The sequence below is a fragment of the Zeugodacus cucurbitae genome, chromosome 2, assembly GCF_028554725.1.
Source record: "Zeugodacus cucurbitae isolate PBARC_wt_2022May chromosome 2, idZeuCucr1.2, whole genome shotgun sequence".
NCBI classification, from domain to species: Eukaryota; Metazoa; Arthropoda; class Insecta; order Diptera; family Tephritidae; genus Zeugodacus; species Zeugodacus cucurbitae.
Window position 1 is genome coordinate 21,930,285 of NC_071667.1, and position 25,290 is coordinate 21,955,574.

The 25,290-nt window shown below is 35.4% G+C and overlaps 2 protein-coding genes across 3 annotated transcripts in view; one reads left to right on the forward strand and one right to left on the reverse strand.

The window, feature by feature from the left end:
• The window catches only part of LOC105215834 (5-hydroxytryptamine receptor 2A), a 136,330-nt gene that overhangs the window by 96,843 nt on the left and 14,197 nt on the right, over positions 1-25,290 (forward strand). For both annotated transcript variants that reach the window (XM_054233839.1, XM_011189993.3), the window contains 4 exons: positions 6,716-6,948; positions 11,295-11,517; positions 15,324-15,456; positions 15,618-15,953. In XM_054233839.1, coding sequence (XP_054089814.1) covers positions 6,716-6,948; positions 11,295-11,517; positions 15,324-15,456; positions 15,618-15,953 — 925 coding nt within the window. The remainder of the gene's footprint in view (positions 1-6,715; positions 6,949-11,294; positions 11,518-15,323; positions 15,457-15,617; positions 15,954-25,290) is intronic.
• Positions 21,462-23,899, reverse strand: LOC114804403 (zinc finger BED domain-containing protein 4). The gene is made up of 2 exons (XM_029042631.2): positions 21,757-23,899; positions 21,462-21,688 (listed from the first exon to the last, which is right to left on the reverse strand). The coding sequence occupies exons 1-2, from the start codon at positions 22,948-22,950 to the stop codon at positions 21,509-21,511; spliced, it is 1,374 nt and encodes a 457-aa protein (XP_028898464.2). The 5' UTR covers positions 22,951-23,899; the 3' UTR covers positions 21,462-21,508.

The following is a 25,290-nucleotide window of genomic DNA, read 5'->3' on the forward strand; positions in this document are numbered from 1 at the left end:
TCGGGTAATTAGCTTAAATTTCAGGCATTATTTGCCGCACAATAAAGCCTTTAACCCGTTCGTGTTTGGGAATTCATGTTATTTGCACATTTTATTTCGACATTATACCAAACTATTCAGAGTGTCATTAAAGTTCAACGATGCAATTGAAATGTCACGAAAGCACGTGATACAGCGATTGAAATTATAACGGAAAACAAGTTGAAATAGAAAAAAAAAAAACGACAAATGAAACATGAATGAAGCGAAAAGGGAAAATGTTTCGAGCAATTAATGGAATATAAATGAAATGTAATACCCGAAAATACACAAAGGGTTCAGAAAGTCGGTCGCGGTGAAAGCAGTCTTAAAAGCATAAAAGTCAATGTGCTCGTTGGCTGGTATTAAATTATGAAAAGAGACGGAGGCAAGCGCAATTTGCCCGCATGCCGTTAAGTGATTTGGCAATTCCCTACCCATGGTGGCAGCGCCAAAGAGAATAGTGAAAAAACATCGAATATAAAACCAACAAAACTGAATGAACAATTGAATGAACGGCCTAGTTGAATGAAGTTGAATGAAATCGTGAACTGCGAACTGTTTGCGGTTGGTCCAAAAGGCTTACCGACTGACTCAGAGTAATAACATTTTCGAATTTTCTGCTTTTGTGGCTTAGTTTTTCTTCTAGTTCTAATATTTGTATTATTTTTATGTCATAGTGATAAATGCGTATTGCAATTTGGTAGGGCGTATTATTTTGGTATATATATATTTATTTTAATATTTTGGTATATATATATAGAAGGATATAGAGTATTGTAGATGTAGAAAACTTTTCGGTTTGTTCAATTTGACACAAATTTCCCTTGAAGCTTTGGTATAATTATTAAACCATTAATATAAACTCTGATGAAGTTAAGGAAATGGTTTTTTGGAAATCGTGTGCGAGAAATCGGGAACAATGAAATTCCACAATACTAATAAAGTTATCGGACTTTTGCTCATTGTTCTAGCTACCCATCCGTCGAATCAGTTCTCGGAATGTTCAAGAGACAAAATTGAACGTTTTATGGCATTATTGATCAGAAGCGTTTATAGCTAGTTCCAAATAGGCACAAACGATCCTGTAATGAAATCTTCAGTTGATATTTCGAAATGATATCTTCGCTCTGATTGAAATCTCTCACTTAAGAATACATTATGCATATCAAGTCTAAGGTCGTACTCTTACCCACAATCTCTTAATCAAGTTTCCTGTTCACTATATATGAGAGACTCTTAGGTTCCGTCCACTTGTTCATATACCCTTCTTAGAACATCAAAAGTGATAAAGCATGCAGTCATTGAACTAATTCGTTCACGATAATTTATGCTATATACCTTTTAAGGACGATTTAATACCAAAGCTCTTCTCCGTTTGCCTTAAATGAAAAAGTTTAAATTCGGATCTTGGAACAATAATGAAGCATAATTTTCCGACCAAGACTTATAAATTGATCAAGACTTTAATATAACAAGCAGATGGGTTATAAACTGTATAGATCCAGTATGATCTCAGAGTTCTAGAACATAATTAAAGAGGTTCCAGTACTCTCAAATTATTACGCTACAAGAAACGTTTTGCACCCATCATTATCACATCCAAATATGGTTCGATACTTTACTCAAACTTTCCCCTTCTTTCCGTTACGGATGAGGACAAAGTGTCTTCTGATATCCTTAAACCTGTTACAGACATATTCTCTATACAAAAGAAATTTGAATCTACAGTTAGAATAACTTCTCCCATAGTTCCTCCCTCGCGAATTTACTTCTCGTTCCATCTACATTTAGGGCATCCCTACTTACGTTTTTTTTTTTCTTTTTCGACATTTTCACTTTCATTGGGATTTGTGTGCGCCAAAAGCCATGACTAGTGGAAAGCAAACCACACGACGCTGACCAACAACCGGCCCAGTGGTGAATGTAGGCAGCCAACAGCCAACACTTCCGTTTGCACTTTATTCTTAAGGGTATATATGAATGTTGATGTGTGTGCAGCCAAACCTTCGATGTCAACCTTCAAGAGCCCAAAAATAATATGAAGCAAATGAAAATGGAAAACGTAAAATGCAATCAGAGTGTAAGAGACAAATGAAAGCCCCAAGTCAAGTCGACTGTAAGAGAAATGAAAATTCATTTGCTTCAACTGTGACGCGCCGCGGAAAAAAGGCCAACAAATCGGTTTTTATTTTCTATTTGCACTTTTTATTAATTTTTTTTGTCCTTATTTTCCTTATTTTGGCCACAGCAAATAAATTTAGCTCATAAATTATAGGGCAGCCAAAGCGCGCGCCAACTCCGCACACGAAATGCCAACACACAATTTCGCTCGCTGGAAGCCAATGACAGCGACCATGCGGCAGCAGTTGCAGCGTTTTTGGCACCGATATCGGGCAATAACAGTCTCAACCAGGCAACACTTGAGCGCAAATAAAGTTGACCACTCGCATTCATACTCGAAGTAGTGCTGAAGTACTTTGGCCTGGCGAACTCTTGACAAACTTGGCAAAGAGTTATGGCCAACAGCTGGTGGCTCTTGTCGTTGCCCAGTCATATAAATTTCAATGTGCGAGTGCAGGAATGTGTATGTATGTGTGAGTGTGCTTGTAAGTTTCCAAGACTCCTGATGAAGTGTGCGCGTTGAGATTGTAGAAGCAGAAAAATTAATTTGAAATCAAATTTGCGCACTCTCAAACTTTCGCTACAAAAATGTATGAATTTCCACGGACTTTTACTACGTTTTCTCGAGTGGAAGTGTGTTCAAAAACTCCTTTAATACGCTCTTGACGTTTTAAGAAAATTTCAACGAAACTTTGATCTTTTCGCAATTAAAATATAAGGGAGCAGCTGACAGTGAGCATACAAACCAATTAGTGGGACTGGTTTTAGGAGGGAAATGTTAAGACATCGTCTACATAGCGGCAATATTGGGGTGTAAGGCGTAGTGAGAGCTCTCATAATAGATATTAGTAATATTATCTTAGCGAAATTAAAGATACAAAATACAAAAAAGTATTTTTTATCGAAGATAACACTCAATTCGACCCATATATTCGGGATAAAGTCCACTGGAATAACGAAAATCATAATAAATCATGTATATGAGAGCTGATATAATTCTTGAACCGATTTCACTCATTTGCACCACCAAGCTACATTAAATCCATGATTTTACGTTCACATAATTTTGCTAAGATATCTCACATATTAACCGTATATAAAAAATTCCACCGGAAGTTTGAAAATCCATGTATAAGATATCTTTTCCCATTTTTTGCACAGAGACTATCTAAGGAAAAAATATCCTTCGAATTTATTTAGAATATGCGAGAGATTTACCCGATTATAGTCCGATTTCGATTCTGATTTTTAGTTGGGCACAGCTTTAAAGTTTTTTTCCGAAATCTTCACTAGTGCTTATTTTATATATTGTAAGGAGCCAGGTAGAATTCAAAATTGTGGTATAAGCAGGGACCGAAAATAAGAGTTATTTTACAATTTTTAATAAAAAGAATCATACATAAAGGAACATCGTAGAAAAGTTTTGATTACACCATCATGATTTTTAAGTGAACTATATGCGAAATATTGTATGATTTTTAAATATTGATTTTTATATATTTAGATCAAAAATAAAAGTTATTTTTGATTTTTATTTTTTTAGATCAAAAAATAAGAATTATTTTTGATCTTTTATATTTTTAAATCAATATTAAAAATCAATTCAAATTTTGTGACATAATATGTTTCTGAAAAAAACACTGACTTGAATGGCAGCCAAAACTTATAAGCCTCTCGCAGTAGTAACCATTACATTTGAAGTTCTACGTAAGCTAAGAATTTTATATAAGTTTCATGATATTTTCATAATTTTCTATATTTTAATTGCCAGTTTCTTCTTTATCACTACGCCTAAATTTGCTTCTTCTGAATACTGTTTTAATTAATTAACTTTATTTATATTATATAATACACAATTTGACTCACATATTCGTCATATATATTGTATAAAGTCCATTGAAAGTTGGAAACCATAATTTAGGTTAGAAGCACCGAGGTCCTCGTGTTCGATATATGGGGCCTTGAAAACCTATGGTCCGATTTCGGCGATTTTTAGAACGGGGCTGCCACACTATTAATATACTATTTGTGCAAAATTCTGCATCGATATCTTCACTAGTACTTACTTTATATATAAAGTATAAAATAATGTAAAGTAAACGATTCAGATTGTCTTCAAAGTTCTGGTATATAGGAAGTAGGCGTGGTTGTGAAGCGATTTGGCTTATTTTCACAACATATCATTGGGATGTAAGGAAACTATTACAAACCAAGTTTCATTGAAATCGGTCGAGTAGTTCCTGAGATATGGTTTTTGACCCATAAGTGGGCGACGCCACGCCCATTTTCCATTTTGTAAAAAAATCTGAGTGCAGCTTACATCTGCCATTTCTTATGTGAATTTAGTGTTTCTGACGTTTTTCGTTAGTGAGATAACGCACTTTTAGTAATTTTCAACCTAACCTTTGTATGGGAGGTGGGTATGATCCGATTTCTTTCATTTTTGGACTGTATTAGGAAGTGGCTAAAAATACGACTGCAGAAAGTTTGGTTTATATAGCTCTATTGGTTTGCGAGATATGTACAAAAAACTTAGTAGGGGCGGGGCCACGCCCACTTCCCCAAAAAAATTACATCCAAATATGCCCCTTCATAGTGCGATACTCCATACCAAATTGTATTTCCATAGCTTTATTTATGGCTTAGCTATGGCACTTTATGTGTTTTCGGTTTTCGCCATTTTGTGGGCGTGGCAGTGGTCCGATTTGGCTCATTTTCGAAAGCAACCTTCCTATGGTGAAAAGAAATAAGTGTGCCAAGTTTCATCAAGATATCTTAATTTTTACTCAAGTTACAGCTTGCAAAGACGGACGGACGGACGGACGGACGGACAGACATTCGGATTTGAACTCCACTCTTCACCCTGATCACTTTGGTATATATAACCCTATATCTAACTCGTTTAGTTTTGGGTGTTACAAACAACTGTTATGTGAACAAAACTATAATACTCTCTTTAGCAACATTTGTTTCGAGAGTATAAAAATTTTGTATTGATTTTTATTATTGATTTAAAAATATAAAAATCAAAAATAATTCTTATTTTTTTATCTAAAAAAATAAAAATCAAAAATAACTTTTATTTTTTATCTAAGAAAATAAAAATCAAAACTAATTTTTATTTTAGATCTAAATATATAAAAATCAAAAATTACTCTTATTTTTTGATTTTTTTGATAAAAGTAATAAGAGTTCGTTCATTTTTTACCCATAAGTAGGTCCCAAGGTAGTAGGATAAAGGTTATACTGTACTTGTTTATTAATTCAAGAGTCCGTCACTCCAGCGGCTACAGCTTTTAAAGGAAATATTTTCATCAAAATAACAAATAAAACCAAATATGAGCTTCGAAGTACAAGGTAGAATTGTGCTTTTACAAAGGTCAACAAGTTTAAGGCCTTCGATTGAAAAGCTCTTAATAAATGCGACAATAGTTTGGAAGCCCCTCAGCACTGCACTGTATATGAACTCCCACATATCGACAAAGATCAAAGCGCCCAACATATTGAAGCAATTTCACTTTATTTCCCATATTCATACATATTTTCGGTAAAGGGTGACCGAAAATACCAAATATATGTATACATACGCATACATGTACATATATATGCATATGTGTGTATGTGCATTTGAGCTTCCTCCGATAGTAGTAGTAGCCGTCATTCACCATACACAAACGAACAACGACATAAAAGTAAACATGTAACAAACAAAAACACCGCCAGTCAAGCGAACAACGGGGCGTATGAGTAACATATCACTGGCAGTATATGTATGTAGTTGTGTACGGGCTGTTGATAAATGTTGTTAACGCTACTTTTTTCATGCTTTCACCATTTTTGGGCGTGCAGCTGTCCATTGCTATTGTTTTTACACACACTCAACTCGCATTACCAACGCCAGCGTTGTTGTTGTTGCTCTTGTTTGGTTGTGTTGTTTTATTGTTTTTATTTTTTTTCGCCGCTCTTTTATTGAAATGATCATTGCTGCAAATTGATAAACTTTATTGTGGCGAAATTAAAGTAGCAGAATGCTGTACGTGACCCCGTTGAGTGGGTTATACACACACATATACATATATTTACAAATATCTTTTTCTTTTTGTGAATGTAGGTATGTTCAGTCGACCTGCTTGAAAAAGCCAAAAGGAAATTAGATATTTTTGTTATAATTCAACATTTGCACGCAGCTGTGCGTGTGCCTGTGTGACCTTGGCATCCACAGTATACTTCTAGTATTTCTGTATGTTTTTTACGTCCCTCCTTTTCATGCTACTTCAAGCAGAAACACATATTTTATATGCAGCGTGAATTCGTTCGACAGTCAATGATTTATGGCTTTCGACACACTTAACGGTAAACAGCTGTATGTCTACATATTTATATACATATATTCATATATATTAATATATATCTATCTATATACACATATACATATATATATGTGTATAGATGCACATAAATTTACAATCGCTCGTATAGATTAGAATTAATTTCGTTTTTGTTGCTATAAAATTTTATTATTGAATTGTTATCAGCTGCATTAAATACTTTTATTGTTTCCCGCTTTTTATAGGTTATTTTCCGCTCAGCTCGTTGTGGTGTCTCGCTTGGATTTGTTTGGATGTGCTCTTCTGCACGGCTAGCATTATGCATCTCTGCACCATTTCGGTGGATCGCTTCTTCTCGTTGGCGTTTCCAATGCGTTTTGGTCGCAATAAGACTAGTCGGCGTGTATTTTTGAAAATCGGTCTTGTCTGGTTCCTATCGGTAGCAACGAGTTTGCCCTTATGCTTGATGTACTCGCAGGTGAGCGTGATAATGTTGTAATAAAAGAGAAAAATGAATTTATAATTTTATTTCTATTACTTAAATATACATGTTGATTGATCTTAGGAAAATATTTCCCAAAGTTCAATGATCGACTACTTTTACTGTTTAAAACTAATCGAGATAGATAAAAGGGTCATAGATATAAAAATAATCAATATTATAAAATGAATTTATTTCCTGTTGTCTATATGTCCACCTGTCCGTCTGTGACTATAGTAAAACTTGAGATACCTTACATACTTAGTAGTACCCCCGTTTCCTAGTACTCTAAAGAGAGTTGTGTTGCATATGCATAGATTCGCCATGACCAAAAAAAAAAGACGTTAATAACAAGTAAAAAAAGGCTAAGTTCGGGTGCAATCGAACATCTTATAATCTCGCAATTTATTGCTGTATTTTTATTAAGATCACACACAATTTGACCCATATATTCTGCATAAAGTCCGATAGAACGAAAATCATCATATATAGTAATGAGGGCTGAGGTAATTCCTGAACCGATTTCACTCATTTTCATCACCAACATACATTACATCTAAGATTATATGCTTATTTAATTTGGCTACCATATAAGATTTATAAGATATTACGCCCATTGTATTTTTGAAAATCATATAATTAGGTATATGAGAGCTAGGGGAAGTTATGACCCGATTTTAACCATTTCTGGTACAGAGACACACTATTAGAAGAAAAATATTTTCTCTGAATTAAATTAAGATATCTGAGAGGTTTACCGAAATTTTCGGTGAAAAATTACCTTGGGACACTGAGTTCTTCATATTCGATATTCGGGGCTTTGAAAAGTTATGGTCCGACAATTTTTTCACAAGTGATGTCACAGATCATATACAGTATTTGTGCAAAGTTTTATTCCGCTATCTTCATAGGTTCCTAATTTATATATTACTAGCTTTTTACCCGCGGCTTCGCCTGCAGTGGAGTCATTAAATAAGTATGAGAGATAAAGGGTAAGGGTATAATAATAGAAATGAGTCAATATGATAACTAAATTTGATTGTTTTGCTGAGATCAACAATTTTTAAAAATTACTACAGATAGAAGTTTCAACACTTTAATATATGCCTATTGAAATGCAACAACAAATGTTAAAATATATTTCACCGTCACACAAATAAATAATTCTGAATTCTAACAATTTAAAAAAATAAAATAAAAAGTATTAATTTAAGATATTTTTGTAGACAATGTTATAAGTTTTCCTGTCGCGTGAAAATATGTGTAAATTCCTGGCATTAGATACACGTGAACAGGCTACATAAAGCTGACCATGAGAGAAGCATGGGTTTTCTAAATGCACTCCTGATACCTGTAATGTTTGTCCTTGTGCCTTGTTTATAGTAACAGCAAAGCTAAGCTTGACGGGAAACTGAATGCTTTTAAATTGGAATGGAAGGTCAGTGGGAATAATTGGTATCCGAGGTATTATAACACTATTTCCCTTACCGACACCTGTTAAAATAGTAGCACCAAGTATGTTTTGTCCCAATTTTGTTATCCGAAGCTTTGTTCCATTGCATAGCCTAGGAGCATCTGGATTTCGCGTAAGCATTACTGGTACATTTAGTTTCAATTGAAGTTTATGTGACGGTACACCCGATAGTTCAAGTGAATTTAAAAACTCCACAGGATGTGAAGTACTTAGTTCCGTATCCATAATTGTATCCATTGACAAATATTCCTTCATTTCTCCCTGAACCTCGTTTAAAATGTCAGTGTTGATCCTATTAACGATTTCATTTCTTGGTGCTAATATTGCTCTTGCACACAACCACTGATCACTACACAAATTTTATTTTAATTCCTTAAAAACATTAGCAATGAGATCCACATCACTTTTTACTAAATTACAAAATTCTCTTGACAGTGATATGTAGCCTTCAGCGTCAACGTCTAAACAACCATCACCAATTTTCAACAACTTTTCTGCGTAAAGTCCTGAATCCACGTCATTATGAAAATGCACCCTCATATTCGTTTACAGGCGGAGTTTTTCAACTGTCGACCATAAGCTTGACGATTTAATGCACGCTTGAATTTCATCTGCTGGTGTCCCCCTCTGAATCACTGGGAGGGTTTGACGGAAATTACCAGCCAATAAAACCACCATGCCTCCCATTATATCTGTACTATCTCGCAAGTCCTGGAGGGTCCGGTTTAAAGCTTCTATAGCCTTTTTGTGAGACATTGTACTTTCATCCCACACTAAAAGCTTGCATTCTCGCAGCATTCTACCTCGTGAACTATTTTTACTAAAATTACAGATTGGCGAATCTTCCTGTGCCAAATTCAATGGTAATTTTAAAACGGAATGTGCGTACGACCGCCGTTTAATAGCGTCGCGGCAATACCTGACGAAGCTACGGCAACTGCTATTTTTTGGTCTTTTCTGACGGACATTAATAATAAGTTTAGTAAAAAAGTTTTTCCAGTTTCTCCTAGTGCATCGAGAAAGAAGAGTCCACCACTACCGGAGTCTATTTTACGTAAAACTTGATGGAAAACATGATTTTGCTCTGGAAGTAATTGAGGAACTAATTCTGTCACTTGATGTCGCAGTGCTATGAAATCATAATCTAGCTCTCGTGCAATTTCATTCTCAAAATCATCCATATTGTCTCGTCGAGGAAAAAATAAATTTTTTGACAAACAATTGTTTTATCTTTCGTAAAATATTTTTATTAATATAAAGTACCCTATGTTGCTTCTAGTACCTTCAAGAGTATATGTACAAAGTTTCATGATGATCGGTTCAGTAGTTTTTGCGTGAAAGCGTAACAAACAAACTTACATTCGCATTTATAATATTAGTAGGGATAAAGTGAAGGAATCAGACGGAATTCAAAATTGAGTTATATGGGAAGCAGTCGTGGTTGTGAACCGATTTCATTCATTTTCCACACGTGTCATCAGGGTGTTAAGAAAATATGATATACCGCCCATTTTCCATTTTGTAAAAAAATCTCAGTGCAGCTTCCTTCTGCTATTTCTTCTTTGAAATTTGGTGTTTCTGACGTTTTTCATTAGTGAGTTAACTCACTTTTAGTAATTTTCAACCTATACTTTGTATGGGAGGTGGACGTGGTTATTATCCGATTTCAACTATTTTAATGGTGTATGCTAAGGTACGTATGATGAGCGACTGCGGAAAGTCTTGTTTATATAGCTTTATTGGGTTTCAAAATATATACAAAAACACTATTTGGGGACGGGGCCGCGCCCAGTTTCCCAAAAACATGGCATCCAAATTTGGCCTTTACTAGGACGATCTTTGCACCAAATTTTACTTTTATAACTTTATTTATGGCTCAGTTATGACACTTTATGTGTTTTCGGTTTTCATTTTGTGGGCATGGCAGTGGTCCGATTTTGCCCATTTTTGAAAGCACCTCTCAGTGTCCCAAGGAACATGTGTTCCAAGTTTCGTCAAAATATCTAAAATTTTACTCAAGTTATCCGTTGCACGGACGGACATACAGACATTCGGATTTTGACTAGTCTCGTCACCCTGATCACTTTGGTATATATAACCCTATATCTAACTCGTTTAGTTTTATGACTTACAAACAACCGTTATGTGAACAAAACTATATTACTCTCTTAACAATTTTTGTTGCGAGAGTATAAAAATAAAGTGCTTTAACTCAGTCCTCCACGGTAAATTTGAGCTTTCAAAATATATAATATCTCGCTTGAACCACGCCCACTTATCTTAAGATATGGCAACTATGTTACAAACACCGTCAAAATTGTTCCATTACTTTCTCACACTCATTTCTCGAATATGGAAATATAACACCGTACGCAATTCGTACCGCATATATCGGTCAAAAATTGCTTTATATGTACTTCTGATGTCTACGTAACTACTATTAGAGTCAACGAAGACTTTCGAATATAATATTTACGAAATGTTTTATACTTCTCTCGTCAAGGCATTCAGCCCGGGACTATTCGTTTAGAAGATACTTTTATAGGCCATAACTTGATTGGACTCCTTTAAAAATAAATAATGAAATTTAAAAAAAATCTTATCGGATAAAGGATTGAATTTTTAATTTTAAAGTTACATTACCTTGAATCAATAATAAATAACATTTCCGAAAAGGTAAGGTAAGGTCCTTTCTTCAGAGAATTGTCTCTTATTTTCCTTAATCACAAAAAATATTCTTAAAATTTTCCATTTTCATTATTTTCTATATTTCGATGATTCTCAGAAACAATAAAAAAAATTTTTTTTTTGCTTGGCACTTGTCTACAAACTTTGATTATTTTCTTTTATGTCTTTCACCTATACACAGGATCACGCGTCGGTGCTAATTAACGGTACTTGTCAGATACCGGATCCTATTTACAAATTAGTTGGATCGATAATTTGCTTTTATATACCGCTATTTGTTATGCTACTCACATATTGTCTCACTATACGACTGTTGGCGAAGAAAAGTCACAATCTGGGCGGAATGTGTCAACCACAAGGGCCCGGCTGGGCGAGCACATGGCTTGGACAAAGTAGCGCGTTCGGTAAGTTGAACTAAGTTAAATAAAATTGAAATATAAGAGTAAAGAAAAGTCCTGGAGCAAATCATACTCAGTTATTTGACGATCTGTTTCTCAATCCAATGCTATCTTCTCGCCGAAACGTAAAAGTTATTGAATTATACACATCCCCTATATTAAACAATTCAGAGCTCAAATATTTAAAATAGAATTATTAGACGACTCATATAAAATTTAAATTAACCACTTCAAATAAGTGTACTTGATAAATTTTCTAACTTTTCTCTAAACGAGTATACGTAAATGTCTACTCCCACACCGCATAGAAGCAATAAATTATTCACGAATTTATTTTATGACTTGTCAATTATCATGCATGCGGTCGTGTATTTCAAGGTCAGCCATTTATCAATTGCCTCAACGGAAATCGATATTCGTGAGAACGCAAAATACCTCACATGTGTAGGTCCATAAGTATGTGTAGCGATGTGAGACTGTTGACATGTAAAACCTTTTAAATTCCACTATTAATGCTCAATGGCAGATATATTTATTTAAATATAAATGAAAGTTACACCTGGAGTTATGCATGCATGTCTTCGAATGCGCTGCAAGGACAATTTATTTGAAATGTACTCCGCATTGGAAATGGGAAATACTTTTATTTTGCTCACTGATTTATTTATAGTAAGCTTTTATATATACAAATATGGGGTTTGTAGGAGTATTGGACCGCTGTTTTGTCGAAATATTTTATTCCATATGTACATTTTAATGTATTGTCCATATGTACTCAATTGATTTTTGTTATTCTAGCATCAGAAGACATTACCGAAATTGGTTGGAAGTATGCGAATATATTTATAGTTCTGACTGTCGTGAGAACATCAATCCCGCTTGGACGCTTTTATTGGCTTCTGTAATATGAGTTCTTTTATTTCATTACTTCTTTGAACATTTCAGTAGTCCAAGCAAATCTGTCGATTACTTCATTGTTCAAATAAACTCTTCCAAAGAAAACTGAGTTAAGTCTGGAGAACTTTTTGGGCAGGCAATATCACATTATTTGATATCAGATGTTGAATCGAGTGAATTAAAAAAAAACAAGTAAGGAAGGGCTAAGTTCGGGTGTAACCGAACATTTTATACTCTCGCAATTTGTTTATTAAATTTTATTGATATAACCCACAATCTGACCCACATATTCGTCATATATATATATGTATATGGATAAAGTCCGTTGAAAGTTGGAAACGCTAATATTAGGTATATGGGAGTTAGGTGAAGTTACGACCCGATTTCACGTATCTGAGAGACTTACCGATATTTTCGGTAAAAACAACAAATTAGAAGCACTGAGGTCCTCATGTTCGATATATGGGATATATGGGAAATTTATGGTCCGATTTCGATCCTATAAGTGCAGTATTTATGTAAAGTTCTGTTCCGATATGTTCATTAGTGCCTACTTTATATATTGTAAAGTAAACGATTTAGATCGACTTCAAAGTTCTGGTATATAGGAAGTAGGCGTGGTTGTGAAGCGATTTGGACAATTTTCATAACATATTATTGGGTGGTAAGGAAACTATTACAAACCAAGTTTCATTGAAATCGGTCGAGTAGTTCCTGAGATATGGTTTTCGACCCATAAGTGGGCGGAGCCACGCCCATTTAAAATTTTGTATACCAATTTGAGTGCAGCCCTTCTGTATCTTCTTTATAATGAAATTTAAGGTATCTAGTGTTTTCCCTTACTAAATCAAAGCATTTTTAGTGTATAAGGTAGTATCTTGTACAAAATGACGGACGGTCAGACAGAAATCCGAATTTGAACTCCACTCTTCACCACTTTGGTATATATAACTCTATATATAACTCGTTTAGTTTTGGGTGTTACAAACAACCTTTATGTGAACAAAACTATTATTCTCTCTTAGCAACTTTGTTGCGAGCGTATAAAAATATGTTTGATTAATCTTTTGTTCGAACAGTGTTTTAGTTTTTTGAACAACCTTTTATTGGATGCTTTTGACATTCGGTGTTCTCCCACAGTATGTTTCACTGAGTTTTTTAAGAAAGGTCAATAAATATCTTAAATTTTAATATTAAAACATTAAATCTTTCCGAATATAATGGAGAAGCATTTAGTATAAGATTCCAAAAACAAAGCATATGTTTAATTCAGATATTTTCTAATATTTTCCTCGATAGTTTGTTGGAAAACAAAAGCTTCAAAAAATTCCAGAATTAAAATAAACAAACTATTGGTCAACCTCAATTTTGAAATCTAGTATCCACACCCCATATGTATCGACAACTTTTGTTAACCTTATCTAATGCTCGTTGCATTCCTGCTGCCTGTCCGTACAGCCGGAGTCTATCAGCTCCATAATCCTATACAAAGCGGCAATGAAATGCCAATCTAGTCGCATATTACTAACTGACTGCCTGCTGGACTGCAGGCTTAAACCATAGACTGGCTTTAACGTGAGCTCAACGCATACCATTTTCCACTTACAACAGTATATTCAATCTACTCGTTTCTTTCCATACAACATGCAAACCAATAGCGGTATGTTATGCTATGATTGTGTTATGTTCGTATAAATGTAGCCTGGTTGGCCTGTTTTCGTTCCAGCTGCTTTTGTTGCTTTGTAGGTTGGGGAAGGCGACTTGTACGAAGTGCTTTCGGTTTGGCGGTGGCGAGATTATCTGCGTGACATGCATGTAATTTGCTTGCCTTTGCTCAGTTTGGCTGTCTATTATATAGTAGGAGCCAACAGCTAGTAGCCAACAAAGCAATAAATGTTATAGAAGCGATAGTGTTAAAGGTAGCGTTGGCAGGTTTGCGGCTTCAATGAAACTTCCACATTGATAACGGTGGAAGCTATGACGGTGTAAAGATAATATAATAGCGCATGCACTGCAAGGAAATACAGAGGTTTTGGTAGAAATTTTACGCTTATTCCTGCTAAATATAGGAAACTACTTTTATCCGTATGATCCGAAAATATTCTTGGTCCACACACTTGAAAACTTGTTTAGTTCTCAAATTTTAGTAGCTTTAGCATAAACATTTTGCGTTTTTAGAAGACCATTATGACGCCTCCAAATTATATTTCATTAGGCTAAGACAACTAGGTCCCGAGTTCCCCTGTTTCCAATGCAAATATTGGCAATATATGGGGACGATTCAGCGATCTTTAACCATAGCGAATTTCTCGCAGTGCACAACTGCTTGCTGCCAGCAGTACAGCGCAAATACTTCCACTACTATATACAGTTACACAATATAAGTCCACAGGTATGCAACCAGCTTGGCAGCTGTCAGCTCGCAGTTTAGTTGACGTGTCAAATCCACTTAAAGCTATTTACAGCGCAGTGGGTTACTAACTACCAGCTGCCAGTGTCGACATAGTTATACCATTATCGCAATGCGGATGCTGCCAGCCTGCCAGTAGCCAGCAGAAGCCAAAAGTTGGCAGTAAACAAGCTCATCTCATACGAAGCCATCTCCTAGCTTACAGTGACAGCATTATTGGCCTTATACTTTTGTAACTGTGTCTAAAGTCAATTCACTAAGGCTATTTGCCTCAAATGATGTCCACAATATTTGGTTTGTGGTTTGTGTGCGAAAATATTTGAGTTCAGTATTTGAGATTTCTTATTTACTTTTTGTTTTCCGCATCAAATATTGTTGCATTTAAACTGCTGCTTTTCAGATATTACGTTAAAGATAAGGAAATTGCGTAACTTAAAAAGAAAAAGTCGTCCTAACCACTTTTCTATTTATTTTTTTACTCACACTCACATCCATTTATTTGCAGAACGTCGTCGCACTTGGCGTCGTTTCCTCCGACCGAACTCCACCGCAGTGACACAATCGGCGCAATCGGCCAACTCCACCGACACTGAAATGTCCACGCTGGACACACACGAACTGTGGCTAACCGAAACAAAGTGAGTGAGTGAGTGTGAGCGCGCGCGTCCCATGAGACCCCTAGCGTTCACCGACAATATTTGATTAAAGTTTTCTCAATTTTCATTTCAATATACTTGTTTTTAACATTCTCCTCTATTTCTCTTTCTATACATTCGTTGTAATTTCCGCACTTACATAGCGCAACGGAGCCGACCGCCACCACCATGACAGCGCTGCAGCAATTCGGCGCTGAAATGTTGAAGCTGTCGCGTGGCTTGGAGTCAGTGGCTTCCTCTTCGACCACCTGCTCGCCAACAAAATCGGAATTTTCATCAACAAATCATTTCGCCAGCTGCAGTCCGCAGCACTACTCGACCAACAAGCAGTCCAATCAGCAGCAGCAGCAGCAGCAGCAACATTCAAGCGGGGAGCATTTACAAATACCCACAGCGGCCCTGGCGGCGGCAACGGCTGACAGTAGGCTCCTGCTGCGTGGCACAAGTTTGCGGCGCAGCGCGCGTAGAGGACGTAAAAGGTAAGCAAATGTTGGCGGAATGTTTGCATTTGTATATTTTTGGGATGGATGGATGCAAACAAGTAGCAAAATTTCAAGTGTGGCGATAAATAATCAAAAATACAGAGTGTTTCCTTTCGGACAGAATAATTAAAAGAGTTTAGAAACTTCTTATTCAACGACTCGCTAGGTGACTTTTCAAATGAAGAAATTTTAAGACAGTTTTGAGTCTCGCTGTCGGGAAATTTTTGGAATGAAAGAAGACGTCCTCAAATACTAGAAATTAGTTAGAAGGTAGAAGAGAACTCAATATAGATCACTCTTTGGCGTCCTTAAATACCAGGCAGTAGTTAGCAACTGACTATAATTTCATATGTTTTAGTTGGGTCTTACATAGGACGGCGCTCCAAGAAAATCGAACTGTTTAAATGATTCGAATTTATTCGGAACGAAACTAATCAATAATAACAGATTTTCTAAAAAACTTAGAAGTAAAGATAACAGATTGTAGATGTGTTGTTGTAGAATATAAATATGGAACGCGTCCGTTCCAAATAATGTAGATCCGACTATCGTGCAAACAACTCAGGATTCAGTTAGGCATATACCATGACATTTCAAGTCCTGTACAACACTCGCCTGGGTATTGGACCAAACTAATTTTTCGGGAGATTGACTCATAAATAAAAAGAGTGTTTTCTCGAAGTTAGCCTCCAAAATCGGATTATTATTTGGATTCGAAGTGGTCCAATATTTTTAAATATACAATTTATTTGTTTTTTTTTTTTGTCGAAGATCAAACTTTGACCCTTCTCATCTGTCATATAAACTTGACATAAAACCACCACTATTAACTTTAACCACTATTAAATTAAATTAAAGGCACCCAAATAAGATCCAAATATCGCAATATTTCGACTACGTACATACGTCGATTTCATGCCAGATCCAATGTTAGTAATGACCTCAGAGAAAAAGCTCTCGAACAATTCCATAAGTTTAATTCATTATAACTTTTAACAATAGAATCGAAGACATCGTGTTTACTTGGTACTCTCGAACTTTATTCGGATTAAAATAAGATCATGGTCTATCGGTACACCGCTTCTCAGTTTTGGCACTTTGGATAAGCTCTCAAACTTCGGTTAATAAATACTCCTTAGAATACATACATCCTAAAACATACCGATTATTATTCCAAATTAGACCACTTATGTCCGAGATTTATAATTATCAATTCGCATCCTGCAAATTTAATTCCATTTCTAAATCGACTCAGCCTCATTGCAAGCCCCTTTAAAAGCAGAACATTAAACAAAAGTTGATTGCGTAGTAAAATTGAAATGCAAAATTAAGTCTTCTCCAAACACTATCCGATTGTTGGGCAATGCGTATGAGTAACATACCATGCAAAAACGGAATTCTTACTTGGGGGTCACCGGACTTGGGGGTCGGCGGCAAGCTGTCTATGTTATTTCAACGCAACTGAAGTCGAAGGGAATAGAGAGTACAATGGAGTTACATTTTTCGTTGGCTAGGCGAAAAAAATTGACGTCGCGCTCAAATTACGCGCTTCAATGGATTCTCATTTGCCATTCAATGCCTGAAGGTATGAGGGTATGCAGGTGGTGTATAACTTTTGGTTTGTTTTTATTTTTTCTGTTCATAAGATGAATGAAATGCCACAGCCGCTGTCTGCTACCTGCTGTCAGGCATATTTGTCGGCCATAATTTGTTTGTATATACTCGAGGGGCCATTGCTGTGACTAAGCACATCTAGCCGTGTTGTTAATAATTGGCTTACCTTAAAACCGTGGATAAATTAAATGAATGAGATCTTGTCAAATCAGAATTTTGCTCAACTCAACTCAATTGATCGAAAAATATCGTTTTAAGTTCAAAAACGTCTCAATTAAACATCTCACGAATACTTTTCTGAGGTATTCTTTAAAGCTTTCTATCTACATAAATTCAATTTTATCATATTAATTCTGTAAATCTAACGATTTTACTTCCTTTTCATAGGTAGGGACACAAGAGGCAAATTGGGTAAATCAATATAATCAAGTACGGAGGTGTAAGACCAACAAACAACCTCAACCAAAACCACGAAAACCAAATCAAAGAAACTCAAAGTCAAACAGTATGGCAATATGTTTTATTACTTTTCCCTGCTCCTTCACTTTCGTAATTCAACAATTAAAAGTAAAATAAATTATTTGCCTTTACCTTTTGCATTTGGCGTTTGGTGTTTGTGTTGTAGTCCTTTATGGCTGAGTAAAAAGGATTTTGTTTGTTTGTCGTGTCCGGTCGTGTTTGCTTTTCACACGTCGAATGCTGCAGTGGCTGTCAACAGTTGGTTTGAGTGGTTTATTGGTTGGTTGTGCATAATCCAGTAACCAGTCGGACTGAGATGTAGGGAAATACTGCTAAGTGTGGTTCTAATATTTTAATATCTTAATTAAAAAACATACGAAGAAAGAAAAAAATAAATTACTGCTTTCAATAGTTCTTCTGATACAAAATCTGAACACATCCACCAAGTGTTCACTATTGGATAAAATCGGTCTTGTTTTTGCTTTAATAAGACCTCGCTTCTTCGTGACTGGCGTAGACACCGCTTACACGGTTATAGCCGAGTCCACAACAGCACGCCAGTCATTCCTCCCTTTGACAGTTTGGCGCCAATCGGTAATGCCAAGTAAATCCAGATCCTTCTCCACCTGGTCCTTCCAACGGAGTGGAGTTCCTCTTCCTCAGCTTCCACCAGCGGATACTGTAAACCTTCCGCAAGATTTACTTAGACGTACCCTCGAAAAATCTTAGTGTCATCTCATCGGTTGTTGACATCGTCCAAGCTTCTGCACCATAAAGTAGGACGGGAATGATGAGGGACTTGTAGATTTGTGTTTTTTTTATTGCTGTTAATACTAGTTCACAAATGGACGAAACTATCTACAACTTTAAAGTTATGACTGTCAACAGAGACTTGGGAGCCAAGATGCGAATGCGCTGACTGTTTGTTTGATGGAAGGATATTTTTCGTCTTGTCCTCATTCACCATCGATATCATCAGCGTACGCCATCGGCTGTACACTCTTCTCTGTTTAGCTCTACGGCTCGTATTATTTTTTCCAGCATCAAATTAAAAAAGTCACATGTTAGTGAGTCCATAGAGGCTATTCCTTTTCGTGCTGTCGAAAGCAACAGATATGTTGGGTGTCGATCCTCTTTTTCGGGTATTTTCCAAGATTTGGTGCATGGTGAAAATGGTCTAAAGCCCCACTAATAAGGTCCAATCAGTTTGTTGATGGTGGTCTTTAGTCTTTCACACACACAGAGTACACTTAGATTCCAATCGTCGGGCATACTTTCTTTCGACCATATCTCGCAGTAAAATAAAGCCAAATCTATATTTACATATATCGCTAAGTGGCTTTGTTGTAATAGACTGATTTGATTATACCAAATAAAGGAAGATAGTTTGGTATGCCCGAATTATCCACAAACATAAGTTTCAAAGACCTATATAACCTAGTCGATCTTTTGAGATAAACCAATCCTGTTCTAGACCACTTCGAAGAGCACTAAAAAGTTGTTAGGGGTTCAAGTGACGAAATGTACAATTATAAATTATTATGATTACCTCTTCTTCGAAGAGACTGGAAGGTACAAATATTTTTTTTTTTTTTTGTTTAATAAACATTTTTAATTAACTATTAGTCTACAACTATGTTTCCGCCGTTTTTTTTTTTTTTTTTTGTAAATATAAGGTTTTTTGTATAAAAACGGTTACAAAAATGTTATTCAAAATATTGGCCGTCGCTAGCTACTACTTTCGACCATTCTTTCTGGTAGCATGCGTATTCCGTGCAAATTTCGAGAATTTGGCTTAAAATGTGACATTTTCAGTTGAAAATAAGTTTGGTATGCAGACAGATCTCTACAAATATTTTGTTGGGTTAATGTTGACACAAATGTCCAAGATCGATATAAAACGATTTAATCGACCAGTGCTTTACCCTAGAGATATCTATTGGAAAACGACGGAAGCAAAGTTGTAGGCCAATAGTTAATTTTTTTTTTATTTGTATTAATTTTTTTACCCATAAGTTTGCTATGTCTATTTTTCTTATTATTTGTCTTGGAATATCACTAAAATCCTATAAGCTTTATTTTATAAGTTTTACTCAACTACCTCCTTTCCCGATTCGCCCACCAAGTCAGTCGTTCTCATAGTGCAACGAAAATAGTATATGTGTATTCAAAGACTATTTACCCCAATTTGTTCTAAACATACTTAACTCTGAGTGTAAATTCATAGACAGCTAAATGTGAGTGTTCTTTTGTGCGTTATTATTGATATAAATGCCATATAAACGCATTCAAAGCCAAAGGCTAAGTTGCTTCAATAAAATGCATATGGCTGTGGCACGTGCCTTGTGTGCACGGCATAAACGTGTGCAAATTATTGAAAATATGATATTTATGCTGAAGGCGAAGCGAGAAGCAATAAGCAATGAACACTATACTAACACGCGCTCTTTGAAGTAAATATAAATGTGAATAAGTGAGCAGAGTTGGGAAAGTTGAATTGCTATTGACGCAAAAAGCTTTGAATAAAATCATCTGGCATTATTTCGAGAAATAATTTTAATTACGTGTGAACAGGATATAAACAAATAAGTATGGACTTAATCTATAATTGTAAGTGATCTGAAGGCATTGCAATTAAGAACACTTTTGTGAGTTGGCCAATATTTTATGCATTGAGGAATAAAGTTAAAATTGGTCAATAAAAGGGTTGAAATATCACTTTGGTTTAGTAGGCACCTACTTGAATTTATTTTTTGTTAAAAATTCAGAGACAGACAACAACGAGATCATGATTCTTGTATAGAATACCTAAGAGTTGGCAATTCTTAGATAAAGTTCCGGGACAATTCCGGTTTCTGACTATGGTACGAAGGAATACTTGGAGGTCAGGTAACATTTTCATACTCTTGCAACAAAGTTGTTACGAGAGTATTATAGTTTTGTCCACATAACAGTTGGTTGTAAGTCCTAAAACTAAACGAGTTAGATATATGTATATATCAAAATGATCAGGGTGACAAGTAAAATTCAAATCCAGCTGCCTGTCTGTTCGTCCGTAAAAATTGAGATATCTTGATGAAACTTGGAAGTCGTATCCCTTGGCACCATAAGAAGGTTAAGTTCGAAGATGGGCGCAATCGGATCACTGCAGAAGAGCTGCACTCAAAATGGTATACAAAATTTTCAGTGTTTAAAAAACTGCAGCAAGTTTCATTTCATGTGATTTTGCTTCTGCTTCTGCTTCTGAAAAAAACAGAAGTCACAGTCAAAGCAAAAGCAAAAAACGATCGCCGACGAAAAGCGAATCAGCAGCAGCAGTCGCCGTTTGAAAAGTTTTGATTTTGCTTTGCTGCTGCTTTCGATTCGCGACTGCTGTCGTGATTTACTTTGCTGCTTATGCTGTTTGTCCTAATAAATTAAACAGTTTGACAATTTGTTTTTTTTTTTTACTTCATTTTTTTCATAAAATACAATATTATTCAAAATAAACTTTCAAAATCTTCGTCATCTTGAAAAAGAGATAAGTTATCAATCGCTGAGTCCAGAAAGCTTGGATTCAATTTGACCAGCAGTATATTCTCTAGTACTTCCTGACTTAGTCGATTTCGGTAATCAGTAAGTACAAGTCTTAACGTCGAAAATGCTCGTTCAATCGTCACCTGTTAGAAAACATTTGTATTTATGAAACTGTGAACATTAATGTATTAAAACATTTGTATATATCTACCTGAGTTGGTGGTACAGCAAAGCAAACATTACTTAGTGCATATAGCTCCTGGTCAGTGCACTGCTTTCCTTTCCAAAATGTGAGAACGTCTGCATCGATTCTTTGGAAAGGAAGTTGAAGATTGTCAATCTTTGAGTATACGTCGAATGTACTACTGACTTCCGTTTGGATCCCTTGCTCTAAGTAAGCGTTTAACAATTCATCTTCTTCATCAAAAAAATGGTTCACAGATTGATGTGAGCCCGAATTTGGGGTTGAGCATAACTGTCCAGTAGAATTTATGTCATTTATTCTGTCCCATATCGATTTTAAATGATTCACTGCATAATTTTTTTGTTGTGGTGTTAGTGTATGTTGGAAACGAGGATCCAAAAACAAACACGAAATGAGAAATTTATTATTTAATAATATTTTCGATCGCATTTCTATAGAGCTCAGAATCTTTTCGCCAATCGTTCTTGTCATATCGTGAGTTGCATCATTTACAATTTTATCTGTGCAAATTTTTAATTTTAGCCATTGGGCGTAAAAATTTCTATAATGCAGTTGCTCTTCTTGAAATTTTTTTATTGTTTTCTGCAATGGACTGAAAACTAAGCAATAGTTTTCAATAAAATCCCACAACGATGCATCCACTTCAAAATTGTCTTCTTCGATTTTGTTTTCAGTTGACTCAATTTCAGTTAGTTCATCTTTAGCCACTAACAAATCCTTTAGCATCGTGTATGTGGATCCCCATCTGGTCGGACAATCTAGTTGCGGCATTTTTAGCTGTTTCAGCTCGAATATTTCGCGAAATCCATTTGAAGTTTTTCTTATAAATTTCGTCATGTTGCGACAATTAAATAGGTATTTCAACATATCCGACGATTTGGTAACATCGCGAGCAACCAGTTGAGCTGTATGTGCAGCACAACGACAAACTTGAATATTCCCTATTAACACGTTTGGCACTTTTTCAATATTTTCAATTATTTTTAAATATTCATCGTTTGAATAATATTCGTCGTCCTCGCCAAGATTTTCATCGAAAACAAATGATAATATATTTGTTGTCTTAAGCATGTTGGCACCATTGTCAGATGTAATTGACACTATTTGGCTTAAGTTTATATTGTATTTATTTAGAACTTTTAGCACTTCAGCGGCGAGATTTTTGGCTGTGCTCGATCCAACACCTTTAAGCTCTACCATGCCCAATATAAGGGATTTTATTTGAGCTGAACTAATATATTGAGCACTTATGCCAAAAAAGTTTCTTGCCAGCCGCGTGGCACTGTCTATTTTTAGAGACAATAATTTATTTGCCACTTCAGTGGTTATATGCGCTTTTACATTGTTTGCCACTGTTTGCAAAGTTTTTTTGCAGTTTGATGCATTTAACGTAATTTTTTCCCGTCAGCGGCTTTAAGTCCATCACAAATTGGGTCAACGATATTTCGCATATTTTCCGAATTTAAGACATTGAAAGGAATGCTGTCTTCTGTCACCAACCCAATATATGACCTCAGCAATTGTTTTTTATTCACTTCAATTTTTATTTATTTTTTTCTAATAGTTTTTTTTAATGTTATGGAGGAATTTGACGTCGACGACGTTTCTAACTGTTCAACACTTGCAGCATTTAAATTTATTTTGTGTAAATTAAGTAAATGAGTTTTTAAATTTGAAATTCTATTATTTTTTAACTTATTTTTACATGTTTTACATGTAGCTATGCCTTCATCAACACTATTCTCGAAATACATCCAAATATCACTTTGCGCCATAGTTAAACAATTAAGCTCCTGTATCGATCTTGATCAATTTGCAGAATGGAAAGCAGCAGCAAAGAAAAATCAAAAATTTTCAAACGGCGACTGCTGCTGCTGGCGACTTGCAGAAGTCGAGCAGTTGCTGTTGCTTCGACTTGCGTTGCTTAGCCAAAGCAGCAGCAAAGCAAAATCAAAACTTTTCAAACGGCGACTGCTGCTGCTGATTCCCTTTCGTCGGCGATCGTTTTCTGCTTTTGCTTCGACTGCGACTTCTGTTTTCTTCAGAAGCAAAAGCAAAAGTAACTGTTCATTTTAAGAAGTCGCTCGCAGTCGAAGCAGTGAAAAGCAAAAATATTGCGACCTCTGCTACTTCGACTGCAGTTTTTTAAACACTGAAAATTTTAAATGGGTGTTGTTCCGCCCACTTATGGGTCAAAAACCATATCTCCGAAACTACTCGACCAATTTCAATGAAATTCGGTTCATAATATCTTCCTAGCTTCCCAATGATATATTTTGAAAATAGTCCAAATTGGATCACAACCACGCCTACTTCCCATATATCAGAACTCTGAAGTCGGTCGGAATTGTTTACTTTACAATATATAAAGTTAGTACTAGTGAAATTATCGGCACAGAACTTTTCAAAAATACTGTATTTAAAGAGTGGCATCGCCCTTCTAAAATCGTTGAAATTGGTCAATAAGTTTTCAAGACCCTATATATCGAATATGAGGACCTCAGTACTTCTCACAAACTTTTTACCGAAATTATAGTTAAGTCTCTCAGATATTTTAAATAATTTTTGAGGGAATATGTTTCTTCTAATAATATGTCTCCATGCCAACAATGATTGAAAACGGGTCATAACTTCATCTATCTCCCATATGCCTAATATTAGGGTTTTCAAACTTTCCATGGACTTTATATCATATACATATATGCCGAATATGTGAGTCAAATTGTTTGTTATATTAATAAATTTAAATAATTAAATTGCGAGAGTATAAAATGTTCGGTGACACCCGAACTTAGCCCTTCCTTACTTTTTTAGTATTAAATTATGTGTTATACTTCTAGGAGTTTGTTTATCCCCATCTGAATGTCATAAATTAATAAGATCATAATTGCAGAATGGTAATCCTTATATAAGGATATTTTGATATTTTCAAAATTGAACCTTAAGAAGGCCAGCCCTTTCAAGCACCTTTCGTGAAATTGACAAACATGGATTCCTTTATAAATATAATATCATTAGCTTTGTCCATATTCGAAGTCAATTCGTTGTTCATTTGCCGTATGTTTTTTGAGTACTATACTACAACAATCCCCCCTCTATCCACTGTTTCAAATATTTTTCTTCTTTTATTCATCGCAACCCGTTTTTAATAATTAAGTTATTCAATATTTTTTTATCGCCCCCTTTCATTTCCTTTGCTATTCCTCGATTATTATTTTTAAATCGCACTTTATTTTTATTATTATTGTTATTACTTTTTAAAGCACTAAGGCATTTTCACACTTCACTTCACGCATTATTTCGTATTTGTATTTTCACTCTTAGCTTTTCTACTGCTTCCAAGCATTGACCATTGCACATTAGTTTTTATTTGACTTGATTTTTTAGACAGCGCGTCCGAGCAGTTTTTATTTCTTTTTCGATTTCTTTGCGTTTACCGTTTACTTAAAGCTTTAAATGTTTGCCTTTCGCTCGCTGCTGGCGACGCACGTCTATCGATTTATTACGCTTCACTGCTGATCGAATCGGTTTTCCTATGGC